The 23550-nt window shown below is 43.8% G+C and overlaps 1 protein-coding gene across 1 annotated transcript in view; it reads right to left on the bottom strand.

The window, feature by feature from the left end:
- Positions 1-23550, bottom strand: part of LOC124597437 (nephrin-like) — a 490606-nt gene that overhangs the window by 11296 nt on the left and 455760 nt on the right. The window contains exon 10 of the mRNA XM_047135938.1: positions 15298-15591. Coding sequence (XP_046991894.1) covers positions 15298-15591 — 294 coding nt within the window. The remainder of the gene's footprint in view (positions 1-15297; positions 15592-23550) is intronic.

Below are 23550 nucleotides of genomic sequence, written 5' to 3'. Positions count from 1 at the left end.
TATCCTATCCGTCACGACAAATTTTTTCAAGTTATTTTCTTTAATTTTCTCTCCTAGATATCTGAACTTTATTTTAATCACAGAATCAGGCTATTTCCGTGAAAATAACACTTTTAAAGTGCACTACAACGTCATTACATTGAGAACGTTTCATTTTACAATAAAAGTTTCAGTATTTAAATAGATAAAAGAATTTAGTGTTGTAATCAAGCAGAGAAATGTCCCTTTGTTTCGATATCTTGGATCGCTGATAAAATTTACAGATATTTACGTTTCGTGGGACACCCGAGCTGCAAATGATCTCTCGTAACAGATTCAGGAAGCTAGAAAGTCCTTTTTCTTTTGATGTATTATTATACTCGCTGGTAGTGGTCATATTTCAGTGCACGGAGACCACATGAAATTTTCAATATACAGTATATGAAGCACACAGTGTATGAAATTTTATTGGTAAATATTAACTGGATCTCTGCGAATGGCCACAAGTAAACTTAGATAAAAGTCTACATGAAACTACTAAATGTGTCAAACTTAAGCACATGAAATTCCCTTGGTAAAATAATATTAACTGCGTCTATTCAAATGGCTATAACTACACTGAGGTACAACAGTACATTTAATTTTCCACTGCATCAGACTTGAGCTCAGTTATAACAACCGTTGCAGAAAAGTGATATCTACAAATGTTTTGGATGTGCACATTGATAAGTCTTTGAACTTTATGTCTCCTGCTATAAACTCCTTAAACGTTGATATTCTGGGAAATTGAAGACAGCCGAATTGGGTATTTTTTGCTGGTGATTGCTTTAGGCATAGTGTTCTGGATATAGCTCTCACATAACCGTGTTTGTTGACGGAGGCTCACAATGTATTAGCGGAGTTCGTTATCAATATAAAGCTATTGAACAGGCCATCCATTTACGCAGAATAAGGAGTAACGAAGTATGCAGCCGTATAATTCTTAAATTTTTATCAGCACTGAAGGATCACATCAACAGCTAAAACAATTTTGACACAAATTAGAAGCATATTTTCTCGACAGATCATGACAAGCATTTCTCAATATGTAATACAATGGAAATGGTTTTTCTAGAATACGAAATCTACAATTAAGATGAACATAATGTAGCCACAGAAATGCTTGAAAGATGTGTCACTCATATAGACTATAAAATACAAACATTTCTACATCATACAGAATTCTTTACATGTTATTCATGAACAGCTGACAAACCTAACTGAGCATCCTTGAACCAATTATCAGTAAACTGCCCTACTACAACTTTGATATGAAAATAAATTCATCGCAGAAAACTCATGGGCCCCTAAATTACCTGCGAAGTTTTGGATGAGCTTTCCTTTCGATACACGACATCTAATCAGTGACATCAACTTAAGGCTGTTTTCTTCAATTAGGTAACTTACTGACAAAGTGAATCAAAGTGTTTAGGTCCTAAACCTTCAAAACAAATGAATTGTTAGAGATCTTTGAAGACAGGAAGTATGTAGAGATTTCTAAGAACGCATCTAACTTGAACAGGAATGGTGGATTTATTTGTTTATAAACATAAAACCTACTCTCCTACGAACCTAAAGCAGGTGTTGCAATACATCAGTACATTCACAATTTTCTTCATATTAGTACGCAATTTTTTCTTAAACTTTAATGATGCTAAATACTAAATTATATCACACAAACATGCACACACACACACGCACGTACACACACACACACACACACACACACACACACACACACACACAACTCTCTCTGGAATAACAGTAGATATTCAAAAACGGTTTACACCAGCATGAACGTACTGCACGGGCTTAGGAAACTAAATACTATGTGAAATTTTAAAACGTAAGCAAGTACTATTTTCAACACAAACTTGTGTATTTTTGAATGGACACCCCGTATTATTTCGTGTGCAATCAATAGCATGAAAAATCACAAAAATAATGGCATTGGTTGCATCGCAATACATCAATTACATCCCGAGAAACTGCGAAGCGAAGTTGACACTTGAAATAAATGAAAGGTTTCGCATCCAGGTGGGTGAACTAGAACCTTGAAGAATCCGCACAGGGAAATGTCCGGCGGTGTGAGGTCTGGTGATCGCGGGAGCCATGTCCTTCGAGCACCTCTGCCAATTACCTGGCCCTCTAAGAGTTCATTTAAATAACTGCTCACAGCACGACTGTTGTGTTCGGGCGCCCCAACATGCCGCAACCATATGTGCAGCCGTATGTACAAAGGAACGTGCCCAGAAGAACATCTTCCAGCAGGCTGGGTAGAGTTTCTTGCAAAAACGTGAAGGTAATTTGCCAGTAAGTTGAGGAGGTAGACGGACCGACCCAATTAGATGGTCACTCACAATGGCTGCTCAAATCTTGAGCGAAAATCGTTTCCGGTGTCCGTGGACGTACGTGACGTGAGAATTTCCCCTTGCCCAGTAATGAACGTTTCGAGTGTAGTGAAGGCCATCCCGATGGAAGGTACACTCTTCGGTAAACAACAAAGTGGTGGGGAAGTCTGGAACTCGTGCAACACGCCACAGAAACCACCGGCAAAACCCTAGCCTTTGTTCATAGTCCGCCACAGGATTTAGGTCTTGGACAGGGTGGAAACTAAATGGATGCTTTCCGTCATACCTCAATACCCCGCAGACTAACCAATGAGTGACCCCCATGTCGTCTCAAACCACTCGAGTACTTGTCGTAGGTGCTTCCTCGAAGCGCTAGAGAACAGTCTCTTCAAATGCAGCATCCCGTCGTGTTCGAGGTCTTCCAGCATCACCATGATATATCGCTAACGAGCCTGTTTCGCCAAATCGCCAGTGAATTGCTGTAAACGTTTGCGGGTGTGGGTGGCGTCTTGCTGAGTACCGTTCCTTATACAATCGTAGAGCTTCATGCGCCTCACCGGCGGCTAGTACATAAGCAAAAACCATACTTCATTGTTCTTCAAATGAATACTGTGCCGCCATGCTTACTGTATGACTAAATCTCAGGTGACGTGTGTGTGCTCCGAAGCGAAGCTTACATGTGAATTTCTCAGACGTGAGGTGGAGACAAACAGCAGGACCTACTTGCCACGTGTGCCTATCAAACTGGGGCAGTGACGGGTCGACGGATATTTGTATGTGTGAACCAGCAACCATGGTGCTGCCCGTTAACCGAGGAACGGTAACAGGACGATCCCATGGCCAATCGAAGCGCTTAGCGCCAAGTTTCCGTAGTTTAAAAATGGTGCATTGTCGACCTACACACCATTAGTAATTTTGGTTGTTACTGGCATCAGCTATCCAGGGTTAAAATTTCGTGACACTATTTTTCTCCGCCCTTTATATACATATATATATGTATAAGCTAGACGAGTTTCGTTCTTTGTAGTTTTTTCGTTTGACGCTTATATATATATATATATATATATATATATATATATATATATATATATATATATATACAGTGGTCCATTGATAGTGACCGGGCCAAATATCTCACGAAATAAGCGTCAAACGAAAAAACTACAAAGATCGAAACTCGTCTAGCTTGAAGGAGGAAACCAGATGGCGTTATAGTTGCCCCAGATGGCGCTGCCATAGGTCAAACGGATATCAACTGTTTTTTTTTTATTAGGAGCCCCCATTTTTATTACATATTCGTGTAGTACGTAAAGAAATATAAATGTTTTAGTTGGACCACTTTTTTCGCTTTGTAATAGATGGCGCTGTAATAGTCACAAACGTATAAGTACGTAGTATCACGTAACATTCCGCCAGTGCGGACGGTATTTGCTTCGTGATACATTACCAGTGTTAAAATGGACCGTTTACCAATTGCGGAAAAGGTCGATATCGTGTTGATGTATGGCTGTTGTGATCAAAATGCCCAACGGGGGTGTGCTATGTGTGCTGCTCGGTATCCTGGACGACATCATCCAAGTGTCCGGACAGTTCGCCGGATAGTTACGTTATTTAAGGAAACAGGTAGTGTTCAGCCAGATGTAAATGTCAACCACGACCTGCAACAAATGATGATGCCCAAGTACGTGTTTTAGCTGCTGTCGCGGCTAACCCGCACATCGGTAGCAGACAAATTGCTCGAGAATCGGGAGTCTCAAAAACGTCGGTGTTGAGAATGCTACATCAACATCGATTGCAACCGTACCATATTTCTACGCACCAGGAATTGCATGGCGACGACTTTGAACGTCGTGTACTGTTCTGCCATGGGCACAAGAGAAATTACGGGACGATGACAGGTTTTTTCAAGAGTTCTATTTAGCGACGAAGCGTCATTCACCAACAGCGATAACGTAAACCGGCATAGTATGCACTATTGGGCAACGGAAAATCCACGATGGCTACGACAAGTAGAACATCAGCGACCTTGGCGGGTTAATGTATGGTGCGGCATTATATGCTGATTTCCTACGTTATGTTCTAACGATGACACTACAAGATGTTTCACTGCATGACAGAATGGCGATGTATTTCCAATATGATGAATGTCCGGTACATAACTCGCGTGCGGTTGAAGCGGTATTGAATAGCATATTTCATGACAGGTGGATTGGTCGTCGAAGCACGTTCACCGAATCTGACGTCCCCGGATTTCTTTCTGTGGGGAAAGTTGAAGGATATTTGCTATCGTGATCCACCATCAACACCTGACAACAAGCGTCAGCACATTGTCAATGCATGTGCGATCGTTACAGCAGGCGAACTACTCGCTGTTAAGAGGAATGTCGTTACACTTATTGCCAAATGCATTGAGGTTGACGGACATAATTTTGGGCATTTATTGCATTAATGTGCTATTTACAGGTAATCGCGCTGTAACAGCATGCGTTCTCAGAAATGATAGTTCCCAAAGGTACATGTATCACATTGGAACAAGCGAAATAAAATGTTCAAACGTACCTGCGTTCTGTATTTTAATTTAAAAAAACCTACCTGTTACCAACTATTCGTCTAAAATTGTGAGTCATGTGTTTGTGACTATTACAGCGCCATCTATCACAAAGCGAAAAAAGTGGTCCAAGTAAAACATTCATATTTCTTTACGTACTACACGAATACGTAATAAAAAGTGGGGGTTACTATTACAAAAACGCAGTTGATATCCGTTTGACCTACGGCAGCGCCATCTAGCGGGCCAACCACAGCGCCATCTGGTTTTCCCCTTCAAGCTAGACAAGTTTCGTTCTTTGTAGTTTTTTCATTTGACGTTTATTTCGCGAGATATTTGGCCCAGTAACGATCAATGGACCACCCTGTATATAAAACCAAAAGGCAAGTAACTAGGAATAAAATAAGACGAAAGGAAGTAATGAAACAAAACCAAAACAGATAAATGTATTATGTTACTTCTTATGTACGAGGTGCGTTCAATAGGTAATGCAGCACGTTTCTTCTTCTCGGCCAATTTCGGAAGAAAAAAAATGCGAACCTACCCGCATCAGCCCCTATAGTTTCATAAAGCTCCAGTTCATGGTGGCGCTATATGTAGCCTCCAAAATGGCGTCTGTAACGAAGGTGCGTTCCAGGCAGAGACCTGTCATTGAGTTTCTTTTGGCGGAAAACCAGATCATCGCAGATATTCGTGGGTGCTTACGAAATGTCTACTGACACCTGGCAGTGAACAGAAGCACGGTGAGTCGTAGGACGAGGTGTCTGTCATCATCCCAACGAGTTGGCGCAAACCTGTCCCATCTCCCGTGTGCCGGCAGGCTGGACACGGCTGTGACTCCTGTAGTGGTGGAAAGTGTGGACATTCTCATTCGATGTGATGGCCAGATTACAAACACCTCGCTGCACAACTGGACATCTCTTCTTGTAGTGTTGATACACTCGTCCACCAGTTGGTGCAATCTAAGGTGTGCGCCCACTGGGTTCAGTGTGTTCAACACCACTAAAATGTAAACAAACTTCTCCTTCTTCATGACAACGCAAGGCCTCATAAGTCTGCGCACCTGAGAGGAGCTCATAAAATTTCATTGGATTGTTCTTCCTCAACCACCCTATAGCTTGGATCTCGCACCTTTCGACTTTCATCTGGTTAGCCCAACCAAGGATGGGTCTGCGGGAAGGAGTATGTGCATGATGGGGAGGTTATTGATATAGCAAGACACTGGCTCCGATGTCAGCCAGTAGAGTGATACCATGCGGGCATAAAGGCCCCTCCAGTAAGGTAACGTAAGCCGTCGCATCATTGGACGGATATGTTGAAAAACAGGGTTTTTTAGCCGGAAGTTTCGGGACTAATATGTATTGGAATCCTGAATAAAACCAACCTGCTTTCAGAAAAAAAAAATGTGTAGCACTACTTGTTGAACGCAACTCGTAAGGAATGAAACAAAAACGAAAGAGATAAACGTATCATGTTACTTCATAAGTAAATTTAGCTATCTAACTGCGGTTTGTGGATACCTTAGTATATCTTCGAGTTTTGCCTGCGCTGAGTGGAAAACCCCTACACCTCGAATATATGTAGTAAACTGTCCAGTTGTTTAGCGACTGGGCAGAAGCAGGGAGACGTCACTGCTGTTATTTCTACAGTACTAGAAAAAAAATGTAACATCCTGAAGGGCAAGGCCATTTTATTAGCTGGTGATATGACATGTAGTTCATCACTGTAGAAGCATGTGTTAAGTTCAGACCAAATGAAACACACAAGTCACAGTAAAATGCCGGAGCAGTCAATTCCATACAAAGTGTACCTCCTATCCCTTTCACACCCAACGTTACATTTTACGTGTCATTTTTGAGAACAGGCACTTTTATTAAGTAAAAAACAGTCATTAAATTATTAGAAAAACGAAAATAAATTTATTTTCATAAATTTGTAGATTTTGCAACTGCACTGTTGTGTGTGTTGGACCTTTATCACAACTTTTTCATAATATACACAGTCTAACTATGTCATGTTTACTTTCTCACTTCTGTGTGTGATACAAGCTAAAACAGCTGGCGCCTCTAGGTAGACACCTACGCACCACATCTGTCACATATGATTATTTTATGCTATTTTCAGCGTGTTTTGCAGGAATTTCTTACAGATGTTAAATCATCAACACTAGCTCATTCATTAAATTTGTGCAACCTCTTATGTCTGCACTGTGGACATGTTCGAATATATATATATCTTTTGGTTTCAACCATAATTAAACGTTCTTCTTCTTCTGTTTCATCATGATCATCAATATGTGTAATGATTTGCTTCGTGCTGTGACGAGCTACCCCCTTATGAGCCTCTGGAATGCAAGCAGACAATGTATGTCTTTTTTTAGAATTTTATTTGCTTCAATTCACACAAGCTATGTCCATCAGATGTTAATTTATCTTTAGGATCAACTTCTTAGTTTTTATTTGTGTATGACAAACCACCATCTGCTCATCACACACATCAGTTCCTTCCATTGATTGATTGCGCTTGCTTACAGTTGACGTACGCAGCAAATACTTTCTTGATGTACTGTCAACGTCCGAGTTGTTGTCCTGTTTTAGTCATGTAGTAAATGCCTGTATAGGCTGCAGATTCTTGGAACAATTGAAACTCCCTGGCAGATTAAAGCTGTGTGCCAGACCGAGACTCGAACTCGGTCCGGCACAAAGTTTTAATCTACCAGCAAGTTTCATATCAGCGCACACTGCGCTGCAGAGTGAAAATCTCATTCTTGGAACAATTGTTCACTGACATAATTTAGGAAGTAAGATGATGGATTTGTATCTTTGATAATATCCTGAAACAAATTAAATGAAACTTTTCTAGAAAGATATTGTACAGATATAAAATCTTAGCCTAGATTTAAGTAAGTTGTAAGCTTTTCTCCTCTGTGTGATCTTGAGAAGGTGGTATTACCTGAGACAAGGCTTCTATCCCCAAATGTACTGTTGATTCGATTTTTCACCATCTGCTGGTGTAGCTGTAGCTGAAATATGTGCTTTTGTTCCTTATGCTGTCGTTTATGTTGTTGTTAATGATTTATGTTCTCTTTGTTTTCGTTTTAGGCGGCATGTCATCTTCATTGTACTGTGAAGTGGATGCCTCTTCAAAATCTTCTCCTGAGGATGACAGTCCAGGCTAACTTTTCCGGTAGTTTCTAGCATATCTCCTGGGAGCCAAGTAGAGTCTAGGATATCATCATCATTGCCTAAATCGTCTATGTCTGACAACTGTAGCAAATCAGCGTTTACAGACTTCTTCAGATATGGTTAAATTACACCAGTAATTTAATTTTCTTTTTCGATTAATAATGGCTATCAGACAAAATAAACACAGACCTTAAAAGAAACGTGGATATCAGCACTTTGTCAACTGTCAACTGTCTTAAAAATCTGGAAGTAGGCCAAACACGGACAACTCTGCGTGTGCTATTGTGTCAGTTTACAACTATGTTACTTTTCAAATAAATTATCAATTTTATCAGATATTTACGTAAGACAATATATTTAAAGTAGATTTATGCCATGAAAATGATTTTAATCGAATTTGTATTATGATAACAGAGACAAACAGTCGAACATGCTCTTCCTGGCCACCATCTTGACCAACTACAAATTTGCCGCCTATTAGCGCCATTCAGAGACCGAACAGGGAACTAAAAGGCGTCGCATACGTCAGAAACCTCGTACCACTATTTGCAGTGCTCGCCTGAACTTTCCAGCGTTAATCACAAGGAAAGAGAACAAGCAACACCACAAAGGCACAATTGTGCGTGCAGGGCCTGAGAAGTCTATGAGAGCAACAAGGGCGTATATTCTCACACGCTGACGACCGTAGAGGTGTCGAAAGGCCATCCTGTGATAGACTGTCCCAAGCATCTTGCACCGCTTGTTGCAGTTGGGCAATGGTTCATGCAGGGTTTGGAGAATGCGTAAGTTCCCGCTTCACCGTCTTCCATATGTGCTCAATTGGATTGAGATCTGGTGATTAGCTGGATAGGGCAGTTGTTGGAAACCATGAAGAGTATTCAGAATGAGATTTTCACTCTGCAGCGGAGTGTGCGCTGATATGAAACTTCCTGGCAAATTAAAATTGTGTGCCGGACTGAGACTCGAACTCGGGACTTTTGCCTGGTTCGGAGAAGAGCTTCTGTGAAGTTTGGTAGGTGAGAGACGAGGTAGTGTCAGAACTGAAGCTGTGAGGACAGGTCGCGAGTCGTGCTTGGGTAGCTCAGATGGTAGAGTACGTGCTCGCGAAAGGCAAAGGTCCCGAGTTCGAGTCTCGGTCCGGCACACAGTCTTAATCTGCCAGGAAGTTTCATATCAGCGCACACTCCGCTGCAGAGCCTAAATCTTATTCTGGAAACATCCCCCAGGCTGTGGCTAAGCCATGTTTCAGCAATATCCTTTCTTCCAGCAGCGTTAGTTCTGCTAGGTTCGCAGAAGAGCTTCTGTGAAGTTTGGACGGTAGGAGACGAGGTACTGGCAGAATTGAAGCTGTGAGGACGGGTCGTGAGTCGTGCTTGGGTAGCTCAGATGGCAGAGCACTTGCACGCGAAAGGCAAATGTCCAGAGTTCGAGTCTCGGTCCGGCACACAGTTTTAATCTACCAGGAAATTTCATGAAGAGTAAGTTGCTTCTCAGCAGCCGTATGCGGACGTGCATTGTCCTGCTTAAAAAGCTGTCGAAGAAATGACAGTAGCACGGGGTTAACAATCACTACAATATAGGGGCCATGACAGCTGTCAGTAGTAGTACTCCTTTACAAGCTTGCATTCCAAGATGAGCCAGGCAGAATACTACAGTACTTTCTCGTACACACGTTTTTGGAAATGTTGACTAGGAAATTAGAGGAATTGAAGCTGCCATAGTTTGTATAATGTCCTTGGAATGGATCAGCAAAGGGAGCTGATTGTTACACCACAAGAACTCTCCATTAGATATTTTCGGTTGCGGAATATAGATGCAGATGAAGGTGCACATCATAGGTAAGCTCTTACCGAGCCGCACCAGATCGAGTCGAATGTTTGGCTCGTTTCTTTTTCTGATGTACTGACATCTCGATAGGAGGTGTGATTGTAGTGTGGTGTCTCTGGTCTTATAATTGCCGTGGCGAACTGAGAAACAAGCCTGCGCGCCCGCCGGGGACTTAGTAAGAGCCGAGTATTGGAGTACATGGCTGCCTGGCGGCAGACAGCTCTCTGAGAGACAAGCCCTGCCCGCCGGAGAGCCAGTTTTCGGTATTGAGACTCGTCTCCGATTGTAGTGGATTGCCGGAATTACGGATTTGGTGGTCCATTCGTTGAGTGAAATTTTAAGTGTTTGGACTTGACAGCACTTCTTGTGCAACGGTCGGTATTATTTACCTGTCTGCTCGCGTGGTTCCTTCCTCGCATGGCTCTCTGACATTTGTTGCAGTCTAATCTGATGGGACAGTTAACATACTGTTTGAGAGTGCAGTGGTGTATGTTTAGCTTCCCTTATGTGATTTTGGGAATTATAAAGTTTTATGGGCCAAGCTGTGGCGTAAAATTGGAACATTAGCTACACTACTGGCCATTAAAATTGCTACACCACGAAGATGACGTGCTACAGACGCGAAATTTAACCGACAGGAAGAAGATGCTGTGATATGCAAATGATTAGCATTTCAGAGCATTCACACAAGGTTGGCACCGGTGGCGACACCTACAACATGAGGAAAGTTTCCAACCGATTTCTTATACACAAACAGTAGTTGACCGGCGTTGCCTGGTGAAACGTTATTCTGATGCCTCGCGTAAGGAGGAGAAATTCGTGCCATCACGTTTCCGACTTTGATAAAGGTCGGATTGTAGCCTATCACGATTGCGGTTTATCGTATCGCGACAATGCTGCTCGCGTTGGTAGGGATCCAATGATTGTTAGCAGAATATGGAATCGGTGGGTTCAGGAGGGTAATAAGGAACGCCGTGCTGGATTCCAACGGCCTCGTGTCACTATCAGTCGAGATGACAGGCATCTTATCCGCACGGCTGTAAAGGATCGTGCAGTCACGTCTCAATCCTTGAGTCAACAGATGGGGACGTTTGCAAGACAACAACCATCTGCACGAACAGCTCGACGACGTTTGCAGCAGCATGTACCATCAGCTCGGAGACCATGGCTGCGGTTACCCTTGACGCTGCATCACAGACAGGAGTGCCTGCAATGGTATATTCAACGACGAACCTGGGTGCACGAATGGCAAAACATCATTTTTTCGGACGAATCTAGGTTGCGTTTACAGCATCATGATGGTCGCATCCGTGTTTGGGGACATCGCGGTGAACGCACATTGGAAGCGTGTATTCGTCATCGCCATACTGGCGTATCACCCAGCGTGATGGTACGGGGTGCCATTGGTTACACTTCTCGGTCACCTCTTGTTCGCATTGACGGCACTTTGAACAGTGGACGTTACATTTCAGATGTGTTACGACCCGTGGCTCTACCCTTCATTTGATCCCTGGGAAACCCTACATTTCAGCAGGATAATGCACGACCGCATGTTGCAGGTCCTGTACGGGCATTTCTGGATACAGAAATTGTTCGACTGCTGCCCTGGCCAGCACATTCTCCAGATCTATCTCCAACTGAAAACGTCTGGTCAATGGTGACCGAGCAACAGGCTCGTCACAATACGCCAGTCACTGCTCTTGATGAACTGTGGTATCGTGATGAAGCTGCATAGGCAGCTGTACCTGTACACGCCATCCAAGCTGTGTTTGACTCAATGCCCAGGCGTATCAAGGCCGTTATAACGGCCAGAGGTGGTTGTTCTGGGTACAGATTTCTCAGGATCTATGCACCTAAATTGCGTGAAAATGTAATCACATGTCATTTCTAGTATAATATATTTGTCCAATGAATACCCGTTTATCATCTGCATTTCTTCTTGGTGTAGCAATTTTAATGGCCAGTAGTGTAGTATTTCGGAGTAGTTTTAAAATTGGTTGCATCCCATTTACTATTTAATAGAGATATGTGTTTCCGTTAAAATGATTTTTTTGATTTTAGAGGGGAGTGTTAATATGTGAATTGTTTTAGAGCCTATTGTGCAAGCTTAAGACTTTGAGCTATTTGTTGGTGGCTGAAATTTTATGCTAAATAACATCAATTATAGAAGTAAGGATGAAGCACCCCTCAAGACACTGATTAAATTAACGGCCCTTTGCCGGATCTGTAACGGTAAGGCCTTGTATTTGAAGTACGTTTTCTGGATTTTAATTTGTGCACTTCGTTTTGTAGGGTTCGAGTAAGCTTTGGTCTCTGAGGTATATCGGCGAGTGGCGTTGCAAATTTTTCTCCTTTTAAACTCCTTGTTATATTAAAACGAGTGAAGACATTACTAGAAGCGTTGCCGCCTGAATAATTTTCTGGCTTCTTGATATTAGCTTCTAAAGGCGCCTTTTGGCGAGTAACGTTAGAAGAGGCTTGAATTATCTTGGCTTAATTTATTCGTGCTTATTCCATAGTATTCTTGTCGACAGCTTTTGCTAGTTGTGTTCCTGAATTTCGGGCCGTCGCGTGATTGTAGCGTGCTTGCCGCGACCTGGAGGCCTGTTGGTGTGACACTACGGTGTTTATGGTATCGGCCGGTATCTGGGGACGGCGCAAGTTTGTTCATGTCGGTTGTCTACAGATTAAACTGGGTTTTATCAGCCTTTCTCTTTCCCGCACAAAGCTTATCGTTTTATCGCCTGCCTGTTTATGTAGACGTCGTGTCTTGAGGCTGTTGTGAGCTTTAAATTCAGTCAGTTACACTTATTTCACTCTGACTGCTAGCGAGGCTCGTTGTATGACTCGCCTACGACAGCGTCTTGCATATAAAAGTGTCCCTAATCCTCAAGGTTATTTTTGACGTCCTGATTTTTTTTTTAGAAATTTATGTGTTAACATACCGTCACCTTGCGCCATGCAAATATTCTTTCATTTTTGAAGAAAATTTGTCTATTGATCCAACTGACCAGATTTAGATCGTTTGTTTAGGGGATAGGACATCAAAAGGCCGACTTGTAGCAGGAGAGGCACTACAGGACATTTTAATTTCACTGTCTATACTTTTACGAATAAATTCATAAAACTTTGTCATAACGACCAGGAAGGATTCAGTATTTACACTCACATCAATTTTTTTTACATGTGAAATTTCATCATTTTTTGTCTTACTATTGGCTCCATTTATTGCTAGGTGTACACTTTTCTTCATAAGTAAGAGAGATTCTTCGATGAATTTTGCAGAGCATACAAACCATACTTGCAGGTGAGTGAATCTCTAGAATTCATTTAATTTATGAGAAAATTAATGGGCTGTTACATTTCAAACTTCATGTTTAGAGAAAACTCAAATTTTATAGTTTATTATTTCAACTTGTACCACAGTTTTTAATAAATTTGGAAAATTCTAGAGTTCCGTACGCCTGTAGGTATGGTTTGTACGCTGTGCAAAATTCAGCGAAGAATCGCTCCTACTTATGAAGAAATGTGTACCTACATCAACAAATGCAGCCAATTGAAAGTGAAAAACTGATGAAATTCACATATAAAAATTTTATTTTGTTATGTTTTTGAACTTCCACTGCTGTGAGTGTAAATTCTGAATCCTTCCTGCTCATGCTGATAAACTTTAATGAATTTATTTGTAAAAGTATAGACAGTGAAATTATTAATGAATTTATTTGTAAAAGTATAGACAGTGAAATTAAAATATCCTGTGGTGCCTCTCCTGCTACAAGTCAGCCCGTTTGACGTCCTACCCGCCTTAAAGCTATTTATGTCTATCTACCTTAATGCCAAGATTGTCTGTTGATGGCTTGGAGAATATGTTTTACAGAAATCTTTTTGTTTAGCTGTCATTAAATATCACTTGTAAGGTTACAGTTTTAAGGGATGAGATAGTTTGAATTTTTTCAAATTATAAAAAAAAACTTTAAATTCCATTATGGTGTCATTATGGTAGGCTTAGAGAGAGCTTTTGACAATCTTGACTGGAATACTCTTCCAGATTCTGAAGGTGGCGAAAGGCTGTTTATAATTTGTGCAGAAACTAGATGGCAGGTATAAGAGTCGAGGGGCACGAAAGTGACGCAGTGGTTGAAAATGGAGTGAGACAGGGCTGTAGCCTATCTCCAATGTTATTCAATCTGTATACTGAGCAAGCAGTAAAGGAAACAAAAGTAAAATTTGGAGTAGGAATTAAAATCCATGGAGAAGAGATAAAAACTCAGGTTTGCTGACGACATTGTAATTCTGTCAGAGACAGAAAAGGACATGGAAGCACAGTTGAACGGAATGGACAGTGTCTTGAAAGAAAGATATAAGATGAACATCAACAAAAGCAAATGGAATGTAGTCGAATTAAATCGGCTGATGCTGAGGGGATTAGGGAATTAGACGCTTAAAGTAGTAGATGAGTTTTGCTATTTCGGTAGCAAAATAACTGATGATGGTCGAAGTAGAGAGGATATAAAATGTAGACTGGCAATGGCAAGGAGAGCGTTTCTGAAGAAGAGAAATTTATTAACATCGAGTATAGATTTAAGTATTAGGAAGCCTTTTCTGAAATTATTTGTATGGAGCTTAGCCATACATGGAAGTGAAAAATGAGTGACAAATGGTTTAAACAAGAAGAGATTAGAAGGTTTTGAAATGTGGTGCTACAGTAGAATGCTGAAGATTAGATGGGTAGATCACGTAAATAATGAGGAGGAACTGAACAGAATTGAGGAGAAGAGGTATTTGAGCCACAACCTGACTAGAAGAAGGGATCGGTTGTTTATTGTTTGCTGTTTATTGTTGGAACACAACCTACGACCAGCTTAGACACAGAACTGAAGACACTTTCTGCAGGACCTGACCATCATTTTGCAGGACAATGCTCAAGCACGTACAGTGCAAGCTGTTACTGGTTTGTTTGACTGATGGGGCTGCTAAGTGCTATAACACCTACTGCACTCCCCTGACTTAAGCCCTCGTGAGATTAACTCGGTTTCTAAACTGAAGCAAACACGTCACGGTATTCGCTTCAGAATTGCTACAAATTCGTCAGGCAATAGACCGCGCCGCTCGAACTGTCAACACAACTGGCACTGCTAAGAGTATTCTACGACTTCCACATTGCTCGGAACGGGTTATACACAATGCTGGTGACTACTTTGAAGGTCAGTAAAACCTTGAAACATGTATCTATTTTGTACGAGCTGTAAAAAAATGGTTGCCACTATTAAAGTTCCAACCCTCGTGTATTTAACGCCTTGTGGAAAGTCAGAGGAACAGGGGGTGGAGCTGGGGCCTTGTGGTGGTGGCAGCCGGGGACGCGCTTTACCTGCGGCGACTACCTGAAAGACGCAGGGCCGGGCCTGTGCGCCCACGGCGTTGCGCGCCCAGCACAGCAGCGTGCCGTAGTCGAGCTCGGAGCGCACCGTGTAGCGCAGCAGGGACGCGCTGCCGTTGCTGGAGAAGCGCGCCGCCGCCACCTCGGCCGTCTCGCCGGAGCTGTTGAACTGCCAGTGGAAGGCGAGCGCCGGCGGGTCGCACGACACGCGGCACCACACCTCCAGCGTCTCCTGCCGCGTCGCGCCCACCACCGACTCGCCCTCCTCCTCGCAGTACGGCGCGTCTGCAACACCGCCACACCCAATCCGTGTGCTCTAGAAACAGAGTAGGCAAGCTGTGCATTTCCAGGAAGGCGTCAGGCATCTATATCTGCATCTACACCAATCTTTTACCTAAATCTACATTTAAATCTACATCTGCATCTACATCTACATTTGCATCTGCATCTACATTACATTTGCATCTGCATCCACATCTACATCTGCATCTGCATCTACATCTACATCTACGTTTGCATCTCCATATACATTTGCACCTACATCTACATTTGCACCTACATCTACATTTGCACCTACATTTGCATCTGCATCTACATCTGCATCTGCATTTACATCTACATTTGCATCTCCATCTACGTTTGCACCTACATCTACATTTGCACCTACATCTACATTTGCATCTACATCTACATCAGCATTTTCATCCATGTCCATATCTACAGTTAAACGTCAACTGACATCAGCACCTATATCTGATCTACACCTCCAAGAACATCTACATCTGCATTGGCATCTATGTCTCCCTCTGCGTCAGCTTATGCATCTGAACCAGCACCTACATCCAGATGTACGCCTACACTGGCGACCCAAAGAATCTGGTACACCTGCCTAATATCGTGCAGGGCTCCTGCGAGCATGCAGAAGTGCCGCAACACGACGTGACATGGACTCGACTAATGTCTGAAGCAGTGCTGGAGGGAACTAACACCATGAAACATGCAGGGCTGTCGATAAATCTGTAAGATTACGAGGGGGTGGAGATATCTTCTGAATGGCACGTTGCAAGGCATCCCAGATATGCTCAACAAAGTTCATGTCTTGGTAGTTTTGTCACCAGAGGAAGTGTTTAAACTTAGAAGAGTGTTCCTGGAGCCACTCTGTAGCAATTCCGGACGTGCGGGCCGTCTCACTGTCCTGCTGGAATTGTCCAACTCCGTCGGAATGCACAATGGACGTGAATGGATTCACGTGATCGTTCAGGATTATTGCGTACGTGTCACCTGTCAGAGTTGTATCAGGGACCCCATATCACTCCAATTGCACACGCCTAACACCATTACAGAGCCTTAGCAAGCTTGAACAGTGCCCTGTTGACATGCAGGGTCCATGGATTCATGGATTTGTTTCCACGCCTGTACACGTCCACCCCCCCCCCCCCCCCCCCCCGATACAAATTGAAACGGGACTCGTCCGACCAGGCAACATGTTTTCAGTCATCAACAGTTCAATGTCGGTGTTGATGGGCACAGGTGAGGCGTAAGGCTTTGCGTCGTGCAGCCTCATAGGTACACGAGTGGGCCTTCGGCTCCGGAAGCCCATATCGATAACGTTTCGTTGAATGGTTTGCACGGTGACACTTCTTGATGGCTCACCACTGAAATCTGCAGCAATTTGGGGAAGGGTTGCACTTCTGTCACGCTGAACGATTCTCTTCAGTCGTCGTTGGTCCCATTCCTGTAGGAATTTTTTCCGGATGCAGCGATGTTAGAGATTTGATGTTTTACCGGATTCCTTATATTCACGTTACAGTGGTAAAATGGTCGTACGGGAAAGTCCCCACTTCATTCCTACCTCGGAGATGCTAAGCGTGTCCCATCGCTCGTGCGATGTCTATAACACCACGTTCAAACTCAATTCTTGATAACCCGCCATTGTAGCACCCGATCTAACGACTGCGCCAGATGTGGTCTTTTGTAGGCGTTCCCGTCAGCAGCGCCGTATTCTGCCTGTTTACATATCTCTCTGTTTGAATATGCATGCTTATACCAGTTTCCTTGGCACTTCGGTGTACATTTACACCCACATTTACATTACAACTATATCCACGTGAAATATACAAAAAAACCGGTTCAAATGGTTCAAATGGCTCTGAGCACTATGGGACTTAACATCTGTGGTCATCAGTCCCCTAGAACTTAGAACTACTTAAACCTAACTAACCTAAGGACATCACACACGTCCATGCCCGAGGTAGGATTCGACCCTGCGAGCGTAGCGGTCACGCGGTTCCACACTGAAGCGCCTAGAACCGCACGGCCACAACGGCTGGCCCAAAAAACCGGAACGTTCCTAAAAATACCCTTATAGTACATGTGATGCCTCCCTGCTAGACCCTGCACATTCAGCAGTGTTATAGTGTGATAGCTGAGGTCCCCCTATGCAAGATAAATATTAAATAAGGAGGTGATTCCACACAGGAAAATTAACGAATACGTACATGTCAGCATGTGTCTCAAATTGGACAGTGTGTAATGAAGTACTTAATAATTATTACTCGTACACTATATTATACACTTCGTCGTATTAATTAACCATAATAAGCGTATCCAGTTGTCATCCTTGGGCTACAGAAAAAATGGTTGAACTGTTACGTTAGCAATGGTTTAGTATCATTGTCTGGCTGGGATTAATAGCGACAACCTGGAAGCACTCGTCTTCCCGCAACTCTTCACTGGGCACACGCATGTGGAATTCCTGAAGAACATTCACCCTCTTTTGCTGGAGAATGTGCCCTCAGCTGTCCTACAGGTAGTGTGGCTTATGCACGATGGAGCAGCAGCTCACTACGGTATCTCCGTTCATCTGCATCTGAATGACCTTTCCCCAGGAGTTGGATTGGATGAGGAGGCTATTCCTGGCCACCATCATCACCAGACTTCAATCCCGCAATTTTTGCTTGTGTGGGCCATCTGAGAAGTTGCGTATGCTAAACCAGTTGGTGATACACAAACATCTACATCTACATTTATACTCCGCAAGCCACCCAACGGTGTGTGGCGGAGGGCACTTTACGTGCCACTGTCATTACCTCCCTTTCCTGTTCCAGTCGCGTATGGTTCGCGGGAAGAACGACTGTCTGAAAGCCTCTGGCGCGCTCTAATCTCTCTAATTTTACATTCGTGACCTCCTCGGGAGGTATAAGTAGGGGGAAGCAATATATTCGATACCTCATCCAGAAACGCATCCTCTCGAAACCTGGCGAGCAAGCTACACCGCGATGCAGAGCGCCTCTCTTGCAGAGTCTGCCACTTGAGTTTATTAAACATCTCCGTAACACTATCACGGTTACCAAATAACCCTGTGACGAAACGCGCCGCTCTTCTTTGGATCTTCTCTATCTCCTCCGTCAGACCGATCTGGTACGGATCCCACACTGATGAGCAATACTCAAGTATAGGTCGAACGAGTGTTTTGTAAGCCACCTCCTTTGTTGATGGACTACATTTTCTAAGCACTCTCCCAATGAATCTCAACCTGGTACCCGCCTTACCAACAATTAATTTTATATGATCATTCCACTTCAAATCGTTCCGCACGCATACTCCCAGATATTTTACAGAAGTAACTGCTACCAGTGTTTGTTCCGCTATCATATAATCATACAATAAAGGATCCTTCTTTCTATGTATTCGCAATACATTACATTTGTCTATGTTAAGGGTCAGTTGCCACTCTCTGCACCAAGTGCCTATCCGCTGCAGATCTTCCTGCATTTCGCTACAATTTTCTAATGCTGCAACTTCTCTGTATACTACAGCATCATCCGCGAAAAGCCGCATGGAACTTCCGACACTATCTACTAGGTCATTTATATATATTGTGAAAAGCAATGGTCCCATAACACTCCCCTGTGGCACGCCAGAGGTTACTTTAACGTCTGTAGACGTCTCCCCATTGATAACAACATGCTGTGTTCTGTTTGCTAAAAACTCTTCAATCCAGCCACACAGCTGGTCTGATATTCCGTAGGCTCTTACTTTGTTTATCAGGCGACAGTGCGGAACTGTATCGAACGCCTTCCGGAAGTCAAGAAACATAGCATCTACCTGGGAGCCTGTGTCTAATATTTTCTGGGTCTCATGAACAAATAAAGCGAGTTGGGTCTCACACGATCGCTGTTTCCGGAATCCATGTTGATTCCTACATAGTAGATTCTGGGTTTCCAAAAACGACATGATACTCGAGCAAAAAACATGTTCTAAAATTCTACAACAGATCGACGTCAGAGATACAGGTCTATAGTTTTGCGCATCTGCTCGACGACCCTTCTTGAAGACTGGGACTATCTGTGCTCTTTTCCAATCATTTGGAACCCTCCGTTCCTCTAGAGACTTGCGGTACACGGCTGTTAAGCTGGGTGTTCACGTAGCGTGTGATGGTGTTTGGCTACAGCCTGAAACATTCGAAAGAGTGAGCCAGTTGTTGATGCAACTTGGGGATGCTTCCATTACACCCCACGACGGCTCCTCTGATCACCTTTAGTAATGAGAGAGAAATTAATAAGCACATCAAACAAAGAACTGGCCACCCTGAGGAGACATTATACTTCTACCGTATAACACTGCCTCTGACCTCGGTAGCGGTCCGCGTCAGGCGAGGAAGCTACACTACTAGTTTCATGAGGCATATCTATCTGAAACCAACCACTGATGGTTAATTAAGATACGGCTACCAAATGGTGGGAATCCTGATTGATACATTTCACCTGCAATTCCAGATAGTGCTAGTCACTGAGATCGGATTAAGATCAGGCGATTTGACGGGACAACTGATGTGCATTAGTATCCATCAGTGATGGTCAAGCCAGGAAGATACGCCTACTGCCATGTGAACTCTACACTTGTCATGTTGGAAGATGGTAGTGGGCACAGCATGAACATCATGAAAACTTCGAAGGAAAGGCAACACATTGCCACCGAGAATGTTGAAGTAAACGTCCTGGTTTATGTTCGAGGCACCCTCAATGAATGGGCCCCAGTCGAGGCACGAAAACTTCCCCACAAATCGCCTTCATTATGCCTTTCTCACAGTATGGTCTAAACGCCTCATCGGATCGCCGTTGAGCTGGACGCCTTGCATAATTTGAAATGAGGTAATCTTCAGACCACAGCACGTGCCTTCAGTCAGCTGCTGTTCGGCTGCTGTGTTGCCTGGACCATTGGAGCTGTGCTGCTGTTGAGTAATTGTCTTCCGCGAGGTAGCGAATCCCGTTGTATGTTGCAAACAGGCACTTTGCAATATTCGCTAGCGGACTCGTTGAGACGGACGATCATTCTGTTACAGCAGCAGTCGGGTCTGAGAACGACTCCCATGGACAGAGCGCGACACTAGCCTCTGGTATGCTAGCGGCAAGACACAATCAATGCCTTCTCTGCACGATAGCAATCCACATACTATGGAAGACGGTGCTGTCAGAGCAGTGTTATTAAACACATGCTTCCGAAATTCCTTTACCAAAGACGACGAAATAAATATTCAAGAATTCGAATCAACAACCGCTGCCAACAAGAGTAACATATAAGTAGACAACCTCAGAGCAGTGAAGGAACTTAAATCATTTAAGGGGAGTTAGAAGGGAAATTTTTTCAAATTTTCGGATTTTTACTTAATTATAATTTCCATATATACACTCCTGGAAATGGAAAAAAGAACACATTGACACCGGTGTGTCAGACCCACCATACTTGCTCCGGACACTGCGAGAGGGCTTTACAAGCAATGATCACACGCACGGCACAGCGGACACACCAGGAACCGTGGTGTTGGCCGTCGAATGGCGCTAGCTGCGCAGCATTTGTGCACCGCCGCCGTCAGTGTCAGCCAGTTTGCCGTGGCATACGGAGCTCCATCGCAGTCTTTAACACTGCGGGAAATACAGACAGCACAGGAACACACCTGGGATACAACACTTACAGACAGAGGAACACATATACGACGCGATCAGAACACCTGAACTTTGGGACATACTGAACGCACTAACAGACAAAATTTCTGACGAATGCCACAAAGAATACAGGAACAGAAGACCACACAGACAATAAACCTATATGCAGCACCCAGACAGACACCATAGTGTGGAAGAACTAAACTAAGTCTCAATATAAAACAACTGACATGCAATAGACTTACATAAGTAGACCTAAAACTGACAATAGATTAATGTATAAAATTAGACATAAACAGTGTCGGCGCACCGTCGCAATTGCCATCAGCTACCACGGCACTCTAAACCTGTATACAAGTAACCAGATAGAACATAAATAGAGATATCAAACGCCACAACTAGAATAGAATAGAACTTCCTAGGCTAAGGTTAGGGGACTGAGGATCAGAGGCTTGAAGATAAATCCCAAGACGCTCATCCTCAGTCCCCTACGGTGGTGGGACTATCATCTCTTCCTTTCCTATCGTCTTTTCTCCTCTTCAGACTAAACTATTCCTTGTATTTCCTTCTTCCAATTCAACATTAATTTTTGTAAAATTTTTGTTAAATCGGTTTTGGGAAAGCTGCCAAAGTAAAGAAAAAAGAAAAAAAAAAAAAAAAAAAAAAAGCACAGACCCGCCTCCACGTGGCGGGACACGGGCAACGGTGCGACCGGATGCGGGAACTGGTGTGAGTTTCATCAACTACATCAGAGTCCGCACACCGGTCGTAGCGGCCAAGTGGTCAAAATAGACCCACCTTAAGCACTTAGGTGGTGGGTCGTAAAATCAGGGCGGCAAGTGAAAAAAAAAAAAAAAAAAAAAAAAAAAAAAAAAAAAAAAAAAAAAAAAAAGGCTTTAACACTGGTAGCATGCCGCGACAGCGTGGACGTGAACCGTATGTGCAGTTGACGGACTTTGAGCGAGGGCATATAGTGGGCATGCGGGAGGCCGGGTGGACGTACCGCCGAATTGCTCAACACGTGGGGCGCGAGGTCTCCACAGTACATCGATGTTGTCGCCAGTGGTCGGCGGAAGGTGCACGTGCCCGTCGACCTGGGACCGGACCGCAGCGACGCACGGATGCACGCCAAGACCGTAGGATCCTACGCAGTGCCCTAGGGGACCGCACCGCCACTTCCCAGCAAATTAGGGACACTGTTGCTCCTGGGGTATCGGCGAGGACCATTCGCAACCGTCTCCATGAAGCTGGGCTACGGTCTCGCACACCGTTAGGCCGTCTTCCGCTCACGCCCCAACATCGTGCAGCCCGCCTCCAGTGGTGTCGCGACAGGCGTGAATGGAGGGACGAATGGAGACGTGTCGTCTTCAGCGATGAGAGTCGCTTCTGCCTTGGTGCCAATGATGGTCGTATGCGTGTTTGGCGCCGTGCAGGTGAGCGCCACAATCAGGACTGCATACGACCGAGGCACACAGGGCCAAAACCCGGCATCATGGTGTGGGGAGCGATCTCCTACACTGGCCGTACACCACTGGTGATCGTCGAGGGGACACTGAATAGTGCACGGTACATCCAAACCGTCATCGAACCCATCGTTCTACCATTCCTAGACCGGCAAGGGAACTTGCTGTTCCAACAGGGCAATGCACGTCCGCATGTATCCCGTGCCACCCAACGTGCTCTAGAAGGTGTAAGTCAACTACCATGGCCAGCAAGATCTCCGGATCTGTCCCCCATTGAGCATGTTTGGGACTGGATGAAGCGTCGTCTCACGCGGTCTGCACGTCCAGCACGAACGCTGGTCCAACTGAGGCGCCAGGTGGAAATGGCATGGCAAGCCGTTCCACAGGACTACATCCAGCATCTCTACGATCGTCTCCATGGGAGAATAGCAGCCTGCATTGCTGCGAAAGGTGGATATACACTGTACTAGTGCCGACATTGTGCATGCTCTGTTGCCTGTGTCTATGTGCCTGTGGTTCTGTCAGTGTGATCATGTGATGTATCTGACCCCAGGAATGTGTCAATAAAGTTTCCCCTTCCTGGGACAATGAATTCACGGTGTTCTTATTTCAATTTCCAGGAGTATATATATATAAACCCACATGGGAAGTATTTATTTTATTTTTTTAAATATAATCTACACCAGTTGAAAATGTTAAAATTTTTAAGTGCATTACTTCAAGGTGCAATAAAATTTGTAATTTTTTTATAGACAAGGCTGTGGATTGCTGTGTTGTTAAATTAGGTGTTTCTATTGGTCGTGACTGGAAGAAGATGGTTACCAGTTTGAGGAAGT

Source organism: Schistocerca americana, chromosome 1, assembly GCF_021461395.2.
Source record: "Schistocerca americana isolate TAMUIC-IGC-003095 chromosome 1, iqSchAmer2.1, whole genome shotgun sequence".
Classification (NCBI taxonomy): domain Eukaryota; kingdom Metazoa; phylum Arthropoda; class Insecta; order Orthoptera; family Acrididae; genus Schistocerca; species Schistocerca americana.
Note: the sequence above shows the minus strand (reverse complement) of the source record. Positions and strands in the feature narration are given on the sequence as shown.